Genomic DNA, 18,994 nt, shown 5'->3' with positions numbered 1-18,994 from the left:
TCTGTTGCATTCTTCAGTTGATAATGGTGCCAGGATGACACCCCAGCATCGTTCCGTTTTTTTGCTTATTTTTATAGTCAACTGTACCTCTAAATTTAATCTTATTAGAAAACAAAAAAGGGAGCAAATTGGTAGAAGAGATTCTTCCCCTGGAGCACTCCATCATTAAGGAGACTCCTCGTGCATATGTCAGTGACCTGAAGAATCAAATCACTGCCTTTGTGGATGATTGTGATGCGTAAGTAAGCCCTTTCAAATATACCAAAAAAGTTACCAAAAAATTTCACTAGATTGTTTCCATACAAACTCTACCTTTTCCATCACAGGGCTGGTCAGCTTACCTGGCATAATGGCAAAATACCTCAAGATAAATTATTTGTGAAAACTGGGGAGGTCATGGGCAAGGCTCTATGAAATTTGAATTTCAGTTAGCCAATGTAATCAAACCCAATTCTAGCAAAAACAAACTGTCGTATTTTCTATTTATGAAGGCAAGGACACCAGGAACAATTTTCAAACAGTCCTCCAATACCATGCTGATTCACTGAGGGAACTAACTGCTTCGAAACTCAGGTAACAAAGCTATCAACCTGACTTCAAACATACCACTACATAATCATGAGTAGCTGCCGAGACGAAGCTTCCCAGAGACAAAAGAAGTCCTACCATCCTGAGGACCCTGGAGAACCTTCATGAACAACATCAGAAATTCGATGATTCTGGGGGAGACATCAAACAGGCTAAAAATTACTTTAATGTAATTCATAAGGCCATTTTTTATATCCCAATTGACCAGGTAAACATTAAGGAAAATTCAGTTTGGGGCTGCTTTTGAAGTTCTTTGACATGCTAGTTGAAGAATGTGAAGAGTTAGATGCCACAATTGCCTGCAAATTAGCTGAAACTAATAACCAGCTTGAAGACATGGGTTACCTCAATGAGCACATCGCTTTGCTTCGGCAAGCTTCAGAACACCAAAAAAAAAACCCAAGATTATGATGCAAAGGCTCAGCAAACTGAGGAATACACCGTTCACCTACTGAATGTGGCTGGTAATGTCTTGATATTCAATCAAGACAACAGCAACTCTTTTATGGAATCACTGCTCCAATCTACAAAGGAACTTAGAGGAAGTGCTGAAAAAGAGGTAACTGATTGGTTGTTGGTTACAGATTATGGTTGAATTTCCCTGCACAACATCCCTTAAAACTCCCTGTTATTAGGCAAACATTACCCTGACTGGGAGATTCAATAAGTTTTACTTTACCTTTCTTCACTCTACACTAGTGTATGCATTCACATTTCCTTTCACTTAATACAAATTCAACCATACTTGCTAAAATGTAACTTCAAATTCTATTTGGATGTGTAATTGAAAGTTTTGTTTTATTTCTGAATTGACTTGTTAGCGAGCTCAGTCAATGGCCATCCAGTCCAGTACTGCACTACCAAAGGGATCTGGAGTAGTTAACACTGCAGTTGAAAAATTTCTACAGCAGATCAATGTCAAACGACAACCCTATCATAGTCAAACTTTTGTTGGCAACCATGCAGATATTTGCCTAAATGTTATTTGACAGGAGAAAAGTGATGTCACTTTTTTTATTATGACTAATACTTTGCAACCACAGTATAAACCTTCGAAATATTTTATATTTTAGGCCAACTACATCATGAACTTGTGCCAGACAATAGTGACAACTACCACAAATGTCTGCCCGTCACTTGAAAACAAAACCAGAAGAAGAAGTTTGAAACCCTTCTAACCCTCTTCACTTTAAGTGTCCTCCTGCTGAAGTTGTTTACGGTGGATGAAATTTTATCACACTCGGTCTCTCGAAAGGCACCCAATTCAAAAACTGTAGCTAAGCCTAAGTTTGATGGAACCAAGCTAGACCTCCTTAGGAGTCTGTCTTGAGGCACACACCGGCAAATTTTAAATAGCAGCAGAAAATACAAGCTGTACATAAAGCTGGTAAAATACAGAAGGGTGAGTGAGACAACATTTTTCAACTTTTCCAATATGAAACAACTAATAATATTAATACCCCTGGGCAATACCACCACAACATCAATGCCCCCCTCCTCCGCCGCAGTGGCTTTGAATGAATTTAACATTTAACTATAAATCAAGGTCTTGTGGCCTTAAGAGCGGATGTCTGGAAATATCAACCGCACGTGTGCAATAGCAAAAGATTGAAAATTCTCAAACTAATTCACAAGATAGCCCATGGTAAACTATTGCAAGAAAATCATGTTTTACGTCGATCCAATAATTATTTTACTCGGGAGGCGATGATCTCAGTTTTGCAGCCGTTGAACCAGATTTTTGGTGTCTGACACCACACGATGTAAATACCTTGTTTTAAAATTCAAATAAGTTTTGTTCCAAAAAACTTCAAGTCTTATAAAGTACATAATTATAGGCATTTTGAATGGTGTATTTCTCATCTGACGTAAAAATTAGGAGATTTTTTATTATTTACAATTTTTGGAGTGATTTCTTGTGATGCAAAATTGACAAATATGCGAGGCTAAAATCATTGACTGGTACATGGTGCTAAGTACAAAGACTTAAACCACGTGAAAGAGCATCATTTCCTCGTATAAAATTCGTTTTTAAAAGTATAGGCAACTCAAAAGAAAATTTTTGAGGAAGCGAATTACAAGTAATATTGTAGCAAAATTTGAGCTTTCCTGTGACGGTATTTCGATACAACAACTCGGTTAAACACAAACATGAAAAATATTTGAAAACCTATGGTTTCTTGGTACTTACTGCAAGGGCATTGGTCCACGTTCATAATTTTATTTTCCTTGGTTTTTACTCATTTCGGGCAGAAACAAAAGATTTTAGCAATTTTATTTGACCCAGAGTTCAAAAGCGTACACGCGTTAGTTTACGTTAGTCAACATTGAAACACTCATAAACGTCAAATCAATTCGGACCAGAATTTTTGGCATTAAATCTTCACTGGAACAAATGGAACTATAGCTAAGATTGCCACGTAATTCATACCTTTCAGCGAGCTTTCTGAGTACTGTAGAAATCAGGACAACAAGAAGGAATGACATACATTTGGCGATTTCAAAATTCGGTTATCAGCAGATAATGCGTTACACTTGCAGAGACCTCTTACCAAGGGTATTTTTAATTCAAATTGCATTTGTTGCTTCGATGTCTGTAACAACGATTTACTTGTACGTTGAATTTTGTCACTGAACTTTCTTATCGTGCAGTTAACCCACATTGGTATTCAGATCGCTTCAGTTTGTTTCTTTTGCCCTGCAATCAACTCTAATGCTTGATTCTGGTATCACAGCCAAACAAATCGTCCCGAAATGGCATCGTAAGAATATGTTTCGCTTGTTGGAGGACAATGTGGAAACACTGTTGGGAATCTAGGAAATTCCCAATGTATTCCAATCAGAGATTGTGACAAAGACATAGGGAACAATCTAAGGACAGGCCCAGGAAAATGGTGGGTTTATACTGGCTTCAAACCTCGTAAAGCTCAATAAGTCAATAATCAATCCTGTTATGATTTTTTTTCATTTAACAGTCTTTGTATTTCCTTAAAAAGAAATCAGAAAACAGCGTTCATTTATCTAAACTTGTTGATACAATTGTCCAAATTGTACAAGAAAACTAAAGGGAGAGCGAGAAAGGACTTGGATAACAAAGTAAAAAAAATTCAGATTTACGACGGACAGGTAAAATCAGTCCAAGAACTTTATGAAGAAATGGAGAACATGAAAGATGAGGTTCACGAATGGAAGGCTTAGCATAAGGATCTAGAAGAGGATTCCAGAAATGAAATAGAGAGCTGGAAAATTAGCTTAAAGCCTTAGAAGAGGTATAGGCATTACTGCCCACAAAGGGAAAGCAGTATCTGAAGTGAAACAAAGAGCAAGAACCCTTTAATTCCTCCTTTCGAAAGCAGAAGCTACCCTATTGTTCTAAAAAACGTTTGGACTTGAATTGGACAGTTTAAGTATATATGAAGTAGGAACTTCTGTTATTCATAATTTGCAAGTTTCAAACAAACCCAGGGAGAACGTTGAAGGCTCAAAATATGACAGCTTGCTAGAACAAAACAGGAAAAGATTGAACAAATTCTTATTATACTTGAAAAATTCTGTGTGGGAGATGCCTTCTACCACAAACTTGCCATGGCATTTGAGGGGCTCCCTAGGTCATATCTCGTGAAACAATACCAAGATGACCTTAACAAAATGTGCCACCCTGAACCACTCCAAGGAAAATACATCCGGGCTAAAGTTAATGCTGTGGAAGTGTTATTTCAAGAACACATCCAGGACTACCTCCACCAAATCCCTCTTTTTGCACAGACGATAAAATCCAAATACAAGTCAATGGTAAAGGGGAAAGGATGGCCAGAAATTCAAATTTTATTTTCCATTCATTTTCAATTTTACGAACTGAACAGTCTGTTATGTTTGCAAAGGAAATAGAACCATTGCAATTGTAAAAGCATCTGAAGGCTACCTTACACTACAAGAGTCATTTGATAAAATCTTTGAAGACAGACAAAATAATTGCCTCTGGAAAACTTACAGTGAGTGGCAAAGTTCAGACAGAATTCTTCTTAGGAGGTGACTATAAGTTCATACTACTAATTGCTAGGACTTATGTCAACCCAGTGCCATTTTGCGGAAGGTATCTGTGAATTCACTGATATCATGGGATGGACATAATCTAGGTAAGCCATTTTTGTAAGGTGATAGGTATCTGTGTGAGCCTACTGTTATCATGTGAGGGGCATCTGTGTGTGCCCACGGAAACGTTTAGCTAAGTATTTCTGCGCACCAACTGTTTTCAACTACTCTTTTCTTGAAATTGGTATTTATGTCAGCGAGAAGAGAATGAAACTGAGAGTACAGCCTTTTGTGCCTCTATTATTGATTTGTGTAATATATTTTTTTTGCGTTTTTAAATCACTGACATCCTGAAGCTGCAGAAAGTGCCAGAACAAATGAAAAAGGCAGCAGATTTCATATTGGTGAAAAATACAGTAACCTATCTTTAACATTTTTAGAGGTGCGCCACTTTGGAACTTACCTCACTGTATGGGTGCAATCAATGGCAAAAAATGGTAAGATAAGATTAATGACACAAACATGTTTAACCGCATGTGTAATTGTCTTGTAATGCTTTAAAAATTTGTTCACAGTTAAAGAATTCAGTTGAAGAAGAGACCATAGTGAAAGTTAGCACCTTTGGTGATGGCGCACAGATGTCACATTCAAGTTCTGTATTTGCATATGCTTTTGCATTTACAACAGAACTTAAAACCATATCTTCAAACATTGCTTTAGTTTCGTTTCTTTTCAAATTTAGAGTATATGACATTCTTACATTAAGCCAATTGCGTACCAAGTTTGGGCGATGACACTAAAATCAAGGCCGTAGCTAGCGGAAAGGCAAGGGGGGCAGTTGTCCCCCAAAAACAAATTGTAGATTTTTTTAAACCTTTTCACTTTCTCGAGTGTTTAAGTCTATAAAGTTTGAACTTTACTGTGATTAGTTTACCTTTGCAACTTTCCAAAACTGACTCGCTCGTCTTGATGAAACAGCAAACTAAAAACTAAAGAATAGTGATTCAAAGACAAAAGACCATTTACAGTTCCCTATTTTCTCGGTGTGATGGTCAAGTTTGGGAGAGGTTAATATGGTCCCAGATAGAGACAATTGCCCAGGCTGTGGGAACCACAGTCATTAAACCACATACTGCCAATATCGAGCATCATCGTTCTCATGCAGGGTTAAGCAAAGAAGGGACCAGTTGAATAACATTTGTCATGTCACCGGTACTCCTGGTGCCACAGAAGGAGCACAAACGTCATTCAACGAAGAAAGGAAAAAGGGCCATTTGGTAAGCCACCCTGATGACCATGATCAACCTATAAAAGTAAAAATATCTGGGGATAGGGCCAGGATGACAAGAAATTCAATTTTCTTTTTGTTAAGTTTTGCCCTTTCAAGAGCAGGAGATGATGTGAAGGCAGCAAAAGGAAACCACACGATTGCAGTTGTTAAGGGTAAGGAAGACTACGAAACACTGCAATCGTCCTTTGCGGATGTTTTCTAGGTCATTAATACCCTAATAGATAAGGAACATATTTTGTTAGATGGGAAAAAAATTGATTTAGAATTTTTCTTGGGGGTTATTATAAGTTTATTTCACTCATGTTGGGGTTAAAGGGAGCATCATCACACATGCGGAGCAACATCACATATGTGGAGCAATATCATACATGCGTGTGTATTGTGCAGGGTGCACAAAGACGACCGTTGGAAAATGCACTTTGATTAAATCATTACCCATCTACTGAATTAAAGAGAAGCTTGAAGGAAATGAATGAATTGTCACAAAACAAGAAAGCCAAAGAGAAATACTGTTGTAAACATAAACCTTCAATGAATATAGAACTTGCAGATGTAATACTACAGGAACTGGATTTACTACTCAGCTAATTGAAAATTTAATTGAGGATGCTTTACAATGGGATAAAAAAGACAATTTCAATAAGAAGAGAGGAGACCAAAACAATAAGCATTTAAATGATCTACAAAAAACAACAAAATCTTGTGGGATTTCTTTTGAAATCTGGGAAAAGAAAAATGGGGATGGGAAGGGTTCAGGCCAGTATGACTTTACAAGTCTCCTTGATTCTGACAAAAAGAAATTGCTCAAAAATCTGCCAAGTAAGCTTCCTGGTGTCATTCAGAAACAAACTGCATCAACTGTCCAAAAGACCTGGGAAACCTTTGATGAAATATATGCAATTGTTACTAACAAAATCCCGTGAAAAAAAGATATGGGTAGTTACTTTGGAAAAGCAAAGGGCTGGAGCAACTTGTTCACATTATTGCGTGATAGGACGATTGGCTACAAGAGGACAAATGTTACACCTCATATGCATGCTATGGTATATCACATACCAAAGTTCTTTGAAGCCCACAAATCAGTAGAACTATTTACAGGGCAAGGGGTGGTGAAAAACAACGATATGGCAAGAAGTATTGTTCTACAACAACAAATGGGATGCTGCAACTGATGTGTTACGACATGAATCTAGGCAACGGGAGCTGTGGGATAGTGAAAGGTCTAAAGGGCCATATTCCAAAAAATACCACGTACTGGGAAAAAGAACTGGGGGAGGCCAGGAGGAAAAAAGAGGCACCAATCTAACCTGGAATAAATGTCCGCACAAGAAACCCGAGTTCGTGTTTGGATTATCACACAAGAGGTATGGCAGCTGTTAGTTAGACTAATTTATCTGCAGAACAGAAGAGAGGGCCAGCAGAAAGCTCTGTATGGTATCCAGTCACAGAAAGTGAAATGAAGGCCTGGATTAGTCTGTACCTAGATGTGGGATTGTTTACTAAACCAAACCTTAATTGTTGCTGGAACACTGATCCTGTCCTAAGTTCTCCTTTCTTCCCATCTTTGATGTCCCGGACTCGATTCTTCCAAATTTTCTTTACCTGCACTTTGCTCACAACACCTGTGCTCCCCCACATGACTCCGCAAACTACAATAAGCTGTACAAAATCCACCCTTTCCTAGATTTGGTCATGACAAGGTTTCAGGACGTTTACACCCCTGAGTGCCAACTGGCCATAGATGAGACTTTAATTAAGTTCAAAGGCAAAGTGCACTTCAGGCAGTTTATCCCCATAAAGCCGGCAAGATTCTGTATAAAGGCTTTTACCCTTCCAGAATCCACCAGTGGTTATGTGTTGAATAGCAAGATTTACACTGGTGAGGAGAATAATGAAGTACAGAAGAATTAGGAAGGAAGGCAGTTATGTCCGTGCTGCAACCATTATCTAGACAAGTGATTTTATGCCTTCATGGAAAACTGTGCCACATGCAAGGATGTTAGGGAAAGCGTGCACTGTGTCCTCTATCCTGACGAATATTGCACCCAAAGCATAGGTGAAGGGGAACAAGAAGAGAAAGAGGGGGAAGAGGAGGAAAATAGCAGCGAACAGGAAGAGAACAGCAAATAGGAAAAAGAGTATGACAGAAAGGAAGAAGAGAACGAGGAAGAGGAAGGAGGCATCTTATCAGAGTGAAGATCCACTGATTTCTTGTGTTTTCTTCAGAACCTGCATTCAATAAGTGGTATTGTGCAACGGGAAAATGCTTTTATAAGCATGCAGTGGCATTCTGGAACTTAATACTTCAAAATATAGTACCATATAGGAAGAACTTTTTGTGATAGTTTCCTTTTAAAATTTGGACTTTAATATATCCAATTCACACCAGAGCTAAACCATATTTGTAAAGCTGTTTCGTCAAACACGGTTAAAATTATTTTTTTTTTTCTGGTAGTTACTTAAACACGAGAGCGCGCTATAAAAGGGACTGGGCTCCACCCACAAATTTCGAAATAAGGGAAAAAACAAAATGGCGGCCAATGCGGAGAACAATGATAAATGTGCAAGAGGAGTTGTTTAGATTTATTCCACGAGAAATCATTGAAAAATAACCTTTTGAAATAATTAATGTTATTTTTGAAGTGAATACGTCCTGTTAAGGACAAAGAAGGCAATATTCCGATCGCAAAACACAGTCCGCGATAGTAGAATTCAAATCCAGCGCCATTTTGGTTACATTGTCATGTTGACTAAAGCCCCTACCGGTCACTAGAAGGGCTGTTTTTGCTCCTTTATGACCATCAGCATTTATTAGCAGTTTTGCACAAGATGCATGCATAAGTCCGAGTGCCTGGCGGTCAAAACTCGGCGGAAAATCGAAACGGTAAACAACTTCGTCTTCAGTTTTCGCCATTTTGATCGACTTACCTTCAAAATGTTGGGCGTTTGTCCTCCAGAGAAGAAGACGAAAATAGAAAGAAACAAGCGGACCAACGCTTAACGAGATCCCGGGAAGAGAAATCCACAGTTCAACATAACTGTTGAGGTGAAGAAGGAAGATGAACTGCGCAAGGAAGACCTTCACAGACGATGGAACAACGCCAAATCTGTGATGAGGATTGACAGAACCACATCTTCAACGCAAAATGCAGATCTTCTGGAAGTCCTTCTTTCCATGTTTGAAACGATGCAGCCTTCAGCCTCCAAAATTGGGTCATCTTCTGTAGCATCTCGATATCAAGGCCTATTCCACCCTCCACCGAGCCTGTTCAGCCTCCAGTAGTGCAGTCAACAGCCAGGCCTGAACCTCGGCGGCCTCAAAAAAGGTAGATTTACGTAGATGCCACAGTAGCCGATCCTTGCTTTGTTTGCACTAGTGAATCACTGGAGTCACTGGTAAAATACTTCAGTGGCAGTCCCAAATGTGAATTCTGTGGTGGGAATTACAAATGGTCTGGGCTGAAGTTCACGAACTAAGGGCACGTCTGCCGCATGAAAGTCCCTTGTGTTTGTAATGACAACGTCGCCTGCCTGAGTTCAGGGATTCTTGGCCATCCTGCCAAGTATTTTGCAAACATGAGGTAAGATATATACATTTTTATTGTCCTCCTGACTGCCCTATGGCTAATGCATGTGTACGTACAGGGGAAAATCCTTATCATGCAGGTGCAAGTGTATACTGTAATAGAAGAAGGCCTAAGGCAACACCACACAATTTATAGCATTCACCTTTTACTCCTGTCTGTATGTCAAACATATGCCTGTGCAATGTTCATAGACTTTGATCTCTTTGTATGCCAAGCCATTGCTGTGGTGGGGGATACGAATATTTTCTGGAACCACAAAATGCAGCTAGATATATAGGCATCATTTATCATACAAAATATTTCACGTAAAATTGATTTCTGTTGAAGTTAGGTTCAGTACTTCATAAGCTTATACATTTTGTAATATTCCTGTTTTGTAGGTAGTACATGCATTTACTAGTACTGGACTAACCGAGACCCGGTACCACAACTTTGGCGAGGCCGCTGGTATTGGCTCTGTCATAAACAAGTCAATTGACACGTTTAAAATAATTAAAAAGAAGTGCTCCAAGCCGAGAGGTTCCAATGACGAAGGAGCTGATGACCAATCTGACTGAAAATCAAAGTTGTTAATACAAAATCATTGAAGTTATTAAATTTAGTATTGATGGGCTTTGCCTAACTGAACTTGCCCGAAAACACTGCGGAGGCTTCTTTGTATATGATCGATCAACACCTTGAAAGGACCGTGCTTACACCTAAATCAATTATTGGTTGTTTTTGGTCATTCATTACTCCTCTTTCTAAATGACGCCCGTCGCACGTACACCGCCGCCAAGCCATAGTCTTCCCCTAGAATGCACCCAAGCTCTGTCAAAACGCTAACCATAACCTAGGCACAAAGCTAACCCTTTCCCTAAGTACACATATACCCTAGGTCACACACATGCTCAACCTGAGAACAGATTTTACCTGCAACATAGACAGTACTGCAGACTATTAGCCACTAATTGAAATGTTGGTATCCCGGATAAATATCCCTCCAAAAAGGGTATCAATCAGGCATACATATACCCTTCAGGTTGAACGTTTGGCTGCCTGACTCACAATATCACTTGTTAAACCACTTTTTACATTTCTTTGACATAGGTCACATTGTTGGGAGGTGGCCCATGACTGTGTTATGGCTCTAAAAAAATGGTTTCAGGAAAAGGGCATAAAGAACTCTTTTGATACTTGGCATGGTAGGTTACAACTTCTTAGGACAGGGTTCAAATTAGCACTTCCCCACACACCCAGGCAAGTGTAAATTCTTTCGGGCAAGTACAAATTTATGATCTTTTTTTTTTTTTTTTTTTTGGGGGGGGGGGGGGGGGCATTCTCTCAGTAGTAAGTATCAAACATCTCACACTAAAAAAATGTATTCACTTCAGTTTTACAATCATCATTATATGTTTTTCTTTATTTCCTTTTCTTTATTTTGTGAGTACCATTGCAACTTTATGTATGTATAATATGTGGCAAACTATTAAACTGAAACTGAAATAAACTATTTTCACCCAGTTTGTTTTGCTGCTATAAATACACTTAACATATCAATGCTTTCTAAACATAATAGGTACTAAAGGAGTAGCACGGGATATGAAAAAGGTTTGCACTGGTCCTCACCATGACGAGGGGATTACCTGGTTCACTGAACTATCCGACAAAGGTATATATAGACGGATGTGTTTATGAAGCCAACCGACAGTCACCAATATTTACATCATAGCTCTTGTCATCCGGGTGCATGTAAGAGAGGTATTCCATTTGCCCAGGTGATGCGACTACATAGGATTTGCTCAAATTGTTTTTTTGAGAAAAGAGCGGAAGACCTGGTGGAATTTTTAACGGACGGGGGCTATAGGAAAGCCTACGTCGAGAGTCAAGTCGATAAAGTGAGAAGAATGACCAGGGCTGAAGTTTTGAGTAAAAGCATCCATCCACGCTCTACAAAGACGCCTTTTGTGGTAACATACCATCCTCGCTTGCCAGACATCGGCAAAATACTCCGAGAACTTCCCCCCATACTGGAGTCATCAGAGAGATGTAAAAACGCTATCAATAGTGTTCCGTTTGTGGCGTTTAGGAAACCGAAGAGCCTGGGGACCATCTGGTCCATGCAAAGGTAAACAGCCGGGACCCTAGGGATACATTATTGGCAACTGTTAAATGCTCACCGAGAAGATGCGAGGTTTGTCGTTACTTGGAGGAGAACAGTCAGTTTAAGGGCTCATATAAAGATAGGAAATATTCCATGAATTACCATGTTGATTGTAACTCTAGCAATGTGGTTTATCTCATCACTTGCCAGAAATGTTCCTTGCAGTATGTGGGCTCCACAGTGACCAAGTTTAGATTACGGTTTAATAACAAGTCTCGAATTAGACGCCACAAGAGGATGGGCCCAGCTGAGAAAGAAAGAGATGACATAACGTATCAACATTTCTGGAGCGAGGGGCACAATGGACTCAGTGACACGAGAATTCAATTAATTGACCGCGTGAATGGTGAGGAGGAGCCGAGAAGAAAAAGAGGGTCACTGGGCCTATAGACTAAACACTCTGGATCCACATGGCCTTAATGACAATGCTTTTTTTCTTTATACAGAATAAGCGCTCTAGGCGTACATGAACTGTTGTGAAATGAAGTAGCGCGCGCTTGTCGGAGAGTTAATAGGTTTTAGGAGCGCGCACGCGGCTGTAAAATTTTAAAGTTGTAAAAATAGTTTGACGCGTGCAGGGCAACTGAAATTTACCCTGATGAAGACTCCTGTACGGGGTCGAAATATAGGTGTGTAAAAAACAGTATCGTTTGTCTTCATTTGTAATTACTAAAGAGGCATATTGGAGTGCACAGTTGTTCTCTCTGGCACCTTTTGAGTTGAATAAACGTCAAGAATTTCACTCGAAAAAAGAATAAACTACAATTAGTGTGAAAATAACTAACAAATTTGGCGGTCATTCAAATTTAGTTGTTCAGAGACCCCAGCCACGGATCTTGTTAGCTTTGTTAGCGCTAAGTAATCTCAGGGGCCCCCATCTGGGATTTTATTACAATGCTGTTGTTTAAGGGCCCTGTTCGGGGCGGCTGTTCCGTTGCCGCGGCATGGTTTCAGGGGCTTTGTTTGGGGATTTTGTTATAACTTTCGCCTTCTTGCTATTTTTTATGCTGGTTTCTTGACATTTCCAGTTGACTCTACGAATTACGAAATTTTTTTCTTTTTTTCTTATCTTATTTGTATTGTATTTGCTTATTAATTTTTTTTGTTTTTTTTCGTATTTTTGTACTGCATTGTTATAGTTTTCCGCTTAGTAATTACCAATAAGTAATAGTAATGAACAATTATTGTTCATCACTTGTTAATTTTTTGCTACCATGTGTTATCACGCCCTGTTATGTAACCATCTTGGTAATGTTATGTCAACTTTTATACTGCGAACTTATTTAAGGAAATTGTAATTTATTGATCACTTTCACTGCAACTGATGAAGGTCAATGACCGAAACGTCTTTTTTTATTAAATTTTTTACTTTTTTAGATTTTTTATTGTATATAGTTTTTTTTTCGCTCGAACTTGTCCGTCCTCGTTTTTTATACTTTATATAATGCAAGAGTTAGGTTATTCGGTCATTTATTCGCTACTCTGAGTTTCAGGCTCCATGTGAAACAATCATCAAGCAACTGCAAGAAAAAACGGTTACAATAAGATAAATTTGAAAATACAGAACAATACACAATAGATGCTAACTTCTTTGTGTGACGCATCAACTCCAACGACATTGAATCCAACTTCCAGAGAAAACTTAGCGGTGACATCAAAAACAAGATCAAAAAGCCAAACAGCCTCCTAATTCCGGCAGACAAGACCACAAATTTCTATGCCATGAACCCTTCCTCCCACGACAAATTGGTTAAGGAGAACGTCACCAAAACCTACAAGAAATCAAATGACAAACTCATAGGAGAACTTGATGCGAAGTCTGCCAAAATAGCTGAACGACAAAAGTTAGGTGACCGCATTGATAAATTAGCTACGAAAGAAGCATTTGTCACGCTAAAAGATCATAAACTGAATTTTTATGACCATCCAACGTGTTGCCTAATAAATCCATTCAAGTCGGAAATTGGTGCCATTAGCAAGCAAATCCTAGACGACATTAACGCCTCTATTATCACCAGTACAAAAATAAACCAGTGGAAAAACACAGTAAGTGTTCTGCAGTGGTTTAAGAACTTAAAAAACAAGAGCTCGCTCTCGTTCATATGTTCTGTCATTTGTGAGTTTTATCCATCAATCACCGAGAAGTTGCTCTCTGAAGCGCTCGACTTTGCCTCTCGATACCGCCAAATAACCAGTCAAGAGCGCAAGATTATATACTGCAAGCAAAACGATCACTGTTGTTCAGCGACAATTGTCCATGGGAGAAGAAATCAGCAAACAATCAATTCGATGTCACCATGGGATCATTCAATGGAGCTGAAACATGTGAATTGGTTGGATGCTACTTTCTGTCTCTCCTCCCAAGAAGTATGGCCATAACATCCGCTTATACCGTGCCGACGGACTGGCTGCCTCCAACATGAAGCCACGCGAAATGGAAAGGATAAAGAAGGGGATATGCAAAGTCTTCCGTGACCACGACTTTTAAAGATCACAGTCGAAGCAAATACTACAAGGGTTAATTTCTTAGACATCACGCTTGACCTTAGAAGTGAGAAATTCTACCCTTACATCAAGGAGGACAACATCCCATTATATGTCCATAAAGAATCCCACCACCCACCGTCAATCCTCAGGAACATTCCTGAATCTATTAACAAAAGGCTATCTGAGATATCATCAGATAAAGAATGCTTAGATAACACTAAAGACGTTTATCAAGAAGCACTTGACAAAAGCGGCTACCACTATAAGCTCTCCTTCACACCAAGCCAGCCTTTTCACCCACGGAATGCTAGGTGGCAAAGAAATATCCTGTGGTTTAACTCACCATTTAGCAAGAATGTAGCAACAAACGTGGAGAAATGCTTTCTTTCACTTATCGACAAACATTTCCTTAAGTCTAATCCCCTTTACAAAATTTTTAACCGTAACACAATAAAATTAAGCTACAGCTGCATGGGTAACGTCAGAACAATAATATCTGATCATAACAAAGCTGAAATTAACAAATCCGTACGCACCAATGATCAAAAGAAGAACTGTAATTGCCGGAATCCCAATTTGTGCCCTATGGATGGAAATTGTAACACAGAAAATGTCATCTACCAGGCTGAAGTCACCACTCCAACCATGAAGGAAACAAATGAAGATTCAGAAATCATTTATGTTCATTTCGTAATGAGCACTACAAACATGCTACTGCGCTTAGTAAGTATATATGGAGCCTAAAAGATAAGAAAATTCAATTTAAATGTTCTTACATCATAGCCACTCTTACATTATTGTCTTATTAATGCTGACAGTTTCGATGCCTATCAGCCATCTTTATCAAAACTTGAAAAGTGTCAGAATTTCGTCAAGAAGATCAGAAAATTGCGTATGAAATTAAATGGCGGCACGTTAAACAAGCTAGGTCTTATTTGAACGTATCTAAAAGATGTAATTTGTGTTTGTGGGAGAAATTTTTCATATTATGTAGGCTGGAAATGTCAACTCTCAACAGCAGAAATGAACTTGCATCGGGTTGTAGACATACTAGGAAATTTCTACTAAAAAGTGCTCCTTTTTAGTTACTGATCTTTTTTGAATGATGGCCGAACAGTGTGTGTTAAAGGTCGGTATCACATTATACGTTTCTTTTTGTTTAGTTGTACATTGGTCATCAGTGATCTCAAAATGCAACTGGCATAAATCTAGCAATAAAAAACCATGAGAACTGGCCTACCTCATGTACACATGACCTACAAAGCTACAATATGTTGACCATCAAGTGCCCAGTAGTTTAATAATATCAATACATATTCAGTTTGCACATTCCATCAAGAGCCCTAAACTTGAAATCAGTGATATTCCTGACAACATGGGTATTTGTTACCACAGGGAGGACATTACCTTTGCCATGAGGATTTCAGGTGCAAACACGAGGGATACGTTTGCTCCAAGAAGACTATGACTGACCCCAAGGCAGTGGAAAGCTTCAAAGCTGCGATACGGAAGACTACCATCTACCAAAAACCCACCGATTATCTCCTGGTTTGTATGCAGCCATAAAATCCTATCTGCCTTGTGCTTGTTCATATGATGGCAAAACTATAGATTGTTTCATTAGAGGGGGAGGGAGTGGGGGGGGGGGGGGGCACTGCCAGTAGTTACTCTTTCTATACACCTGTTGTCATTAACCCTACAGTGTCGTGACACATTTTATATTGTCTGTTCATGTTGTGGTGTTGATCTATGCTGCCAAACAGATTCATTTTGGTGATGCCACGTACGAATTGAGGGTGCATCTGGCTGTATTGGATTGGGCAAGTTGGCGTAAATTACATCTGTATATTTAATAGCAATACAGCTTTTGTCATAAAACGGTTTGTGGCAGTAACTGTTTTATAACGACATGGTGTGGGTCATGGTGGTGATCTGATGATGGGAGGGGTCAATACATGAATCATACTAACAGCAATGCAATTTGCATTTCCACTTCAGAATGAGACTGTAGGCCGAGAGGTGCACTCCATCCAGTACTGCCAACACTCTTGACATCCTGGCAGAATGGCTCCCACTAGACTGCTTAGACCCAAGACATTCCTGTTCAGACGTGCCATATGGCATACGCTGTTCCAGAGGAATAAAATATCTACAGCTCCTCTGCTGTTCTAAACAGGTTGGTTTCAATTGTCACATGTGTGGTCTTCGCAGTAGTGCTTGGTAGAGGTAAAACAAACTTGAAACCATGCCATATATAGCAGCCCATGTTGTGAGGTCAGCCTAAAGAATCAGGGTGCTCTAGCGCTCCAATCTGTTCTCATACAAATGACACTGTTGACAGTGTTCCTTTTGTTTTAATTTCAGTGTCCAATCAATCTTCTACAACACAATCTCCGCTGGAGTTCCTCTGGCTGCACTAGTTTTGGTGCGAGAAAGGCAAACAAATGGCTCCTTTAGGAGCCACATATCTATTCAAAAGTCTTTGACCAATACATTTTATTCTGGCTTACAGAACATTATTATGCATTCTATACTGATAATGACGTACATGTCATATGTGTGTTGATTTCTTTCCTTTCTTTTAATTTTTTTCCAGTTCTCGATACTTTCCTCTGTAAATTATAGTACAACAATTCAGTTCAGGCTCAGTAAACATTGTTGAGTATTTACTTTGACTTCGTCTTAGTCAAGGTTCAGCAATATTCACTTCACCTTTGGTGAGTAATTGTTGAACATTTTTGCAGTGTGATTCCTTTTCAGACAGGAAAGAAGTAGTAACTTTGTCCACTGTTTCAGGACATGATTGGAAATGCTGAGTAGAAACAATTAACTATAAGCTAAGTGTTCTTTCTGTTGACATTTTAACAGTGACTTTATTTCCGTCTATATCTTTGACAGGGGGACAATATATGCCTGAGTTCCTGTCTTGCATGTATTAGTGGTTTATCCACAAACGAAACAGACAATATGATTTTTAACAAAAATGGTTCATTCTAGCATAAGATATAAACGTCTCTTTCCAACGAGGTACAAAGTAACGTTTTATCTTTTTTTAAACAACCACTGTACAAAGAATCAAGAATATCAAAATTTTGATCAGCACCAGGGTCATAGAAAATTATGAAGCGTAATGAGCATACATCATAGTGTTTACAAACCAAGTCTGAAGTCCAACCGTCAAGTAAACTGTTTACTGGATCAAAATGAAATGTGTGGAAACACACTTCTTAACAGATTCCATCGCATGACCATCAGTTGATCTGCAGACAGATAGGATACTTGGCCAGTTGAATAAACAAATGTTACTTCCCCCAGTTGGGCTTGTGTTAAGCTTAAATTGACAAAAGTGTCGACAATTTTCGTGGGATCTACATTGAAAATTGACGTTTCGTTGACGCGGAAACACTTTCTGTCATTGCTGCCATGTTCACGAACTGTAACGAAGGTAAGTGGCTAGGAAATATGGCGAAAAACCGGGGCAGAACGTCCATGGAATCCCCTCGTTCCTCGCTTCAACTTCGAAAGCACATGAGATGTTTTCACAGGAATCAGTAGGGGGGTCATTGAAGAATTTGCAGGGGCAGTTATTGAAACCTTTTTTGTCAAGCAAGCTAAAGAAAGGGACAGAAAATCTTTTTTGTGCAGAACACATGTGGAAACAGACTGTTTTCTCTCCATGTGTAAAGTTTAGGAAAGCAGCCATGAAAAACTCTGCTGAGGGAGAACTGACAATTCAAGTACCAGCAACATTGCCTAACGCAGTGGATTCCACTCTCTGTCCTAAACCTGAAGGTGCATCATTCCACAACATCAAGTGCCTACAAAGAGAATGTGACCAGTATGGAGTGGATCTGTTCACTCTTCGTCCAGAGGAATCTGCAGATAAGGGGTCTGTACATTGGTCACGGTATAACTACAGTCAAACAGGAAAGTTTCATGCCAATGGTCAAGAAAAGAAGAAAATCTCCCTCATCCAGAAGGAAACTCCTCCATCAGAGTTATTCAAGTATTTCAAGAAGCTCCTTTCTGTCTATCCCTATCACTCTTCAACCTTCCTGCAGGTCATGTGGTAAGTGTGCATGACTATTCCAAAGGCTAAACTTGCCGGCAAGAGGATGAGATCCAATCGGAATACTTTGACGTTGCCAAGGTATCACTGCATGTCACCATACTTCATTGCCATGCAGTAGAAGAAGTGGATGAAGTAGCCAGTACAGAAGACGACCCTCACCTGGTAAAGGAGCACATCCTTGTCATATCCGATGACCCTGTACAGGATTATGACAGTGTCCACAAGATGTGTGAGCTGATTGTCAACTACTTGACAAATGATCTACACTACAACACCAAAATGATCCACGAGTTCACTGATGGCTGTGCTGCTCAGTATGAATACCGGCACTGCATTGGTGACCTCTCCTGTTCTCTTGCTGACTTTGGCTTCACCATCCAGAGAAGCTACTTCGAGACCTCACATGCCAAGGGAGAGCAGGATGCAGCAGGTTCTCATGTGAAGCAGAAACTGGGCCAAGCTGTCCTTAGAAGAACAGCCACCATCAACAATGCCAGAAGGATGTACGACTTCCTTGTCCAGCACTTTTCCCAGCTAGCACGCTCAAGCTTCTCTGCGAGAACAAATTCAGTTTAGTTAAAGCGTAGGATTTTCTATTTTGTGCCATTTACTGGGGAGGGATCCGTTATCAGGAATAGAGCTGGGCGCAGATTCACAGAATTAAAAGGCATTCCAAAGTTGCACTATTTGAACACCACACCTCAACAAGGAAAAGTGTACGTGCGACAACGGTCATGCTAATGCATCAATTGTATTGTCAGTGAGGAGGAGGAATGTACCAACAAGGCGTGGCT

The 18,994-nt window shown here is 39.5% G+C and overlaps 1 protein-coding gene and 2 pseudogenes across 3 annotated transcripts in view; all 3 read left to right on the top strand.

Annotated features, from left to right (window-relative positions):
- LOC146479490 (uncharacterized) overlaps nucleotides 1–1,905 on the top strand; it is a 25,942-nt gene extending 24,037 nt beyond the window's left edge. Inside the window, exons 3-6 of one of the 3 annotated variants that reach the window (XM_085110212.1) lie at nucleotides 1–238; nucleotides 327–1,147; nucleotides 1,410–1,568; nucleotides 1,662–1,905. The exon at nucleotides 1–238 is cut by the window's left edge and continues 211 nt beyond it. In XM_085110212.1, the coding sequence (XP_084966338.1) occupies nucleotides 938–1,147; nucleotides 1,410–1,568; nucleotides 1,662–1,766 (474 nt within the window). In that variant the 5' untranslated portion in view covers nucleotides 1–238; nucleotides 327–937 and the 3' untranslated portion in view covers nucleotides 1,767–1,905. Of the gene's footprint in view, nucleotides 1,148–1,409; nucleotides 1,569–1,661 lie in introns of all 3 variants that reach the window. The other 2 variants (XM_085110213.1, XM_085110211.1) reach the window with 2 other exon arrangements.
- Nucleotides 1,906–8,846: 6,941 nt separating this feature from the next.
- LOC146479489 (uncharacterized) lies at nucleotides 8,847–10,055 on the top strand (annotated as a pseudogene).
- A 4,658-nt stretch (nucleotides 10,056–14,713) lies between these two features.
- On the top strand, nucleotides 14,714–18,776 carry LOC146479488 (uncharacterized; annotated as a pseudogene).
- Nucleotides 18,777–18,994: the final 218 nt, after the last annotated feature.

The sequence above is a fragment of the Pavona decussata genome, unplaced genomic scaffold (genome assembly GCF_977016875.1).
Source record: "Pavona decussata unplaced genomic scaffold, jaPavDecu1.1 SCAFFOLD_58, whole genome shotgun sequence".
Lineage (NCBI taxonomy): Eukaryota > Metazoa > Cnidaria > Anthozoa > Scleractinia > Agariciidae > Pavona > Pavona decussata.
This window is presented reverse-complemented; position numbering and strand designations above follow the sequence as displayed.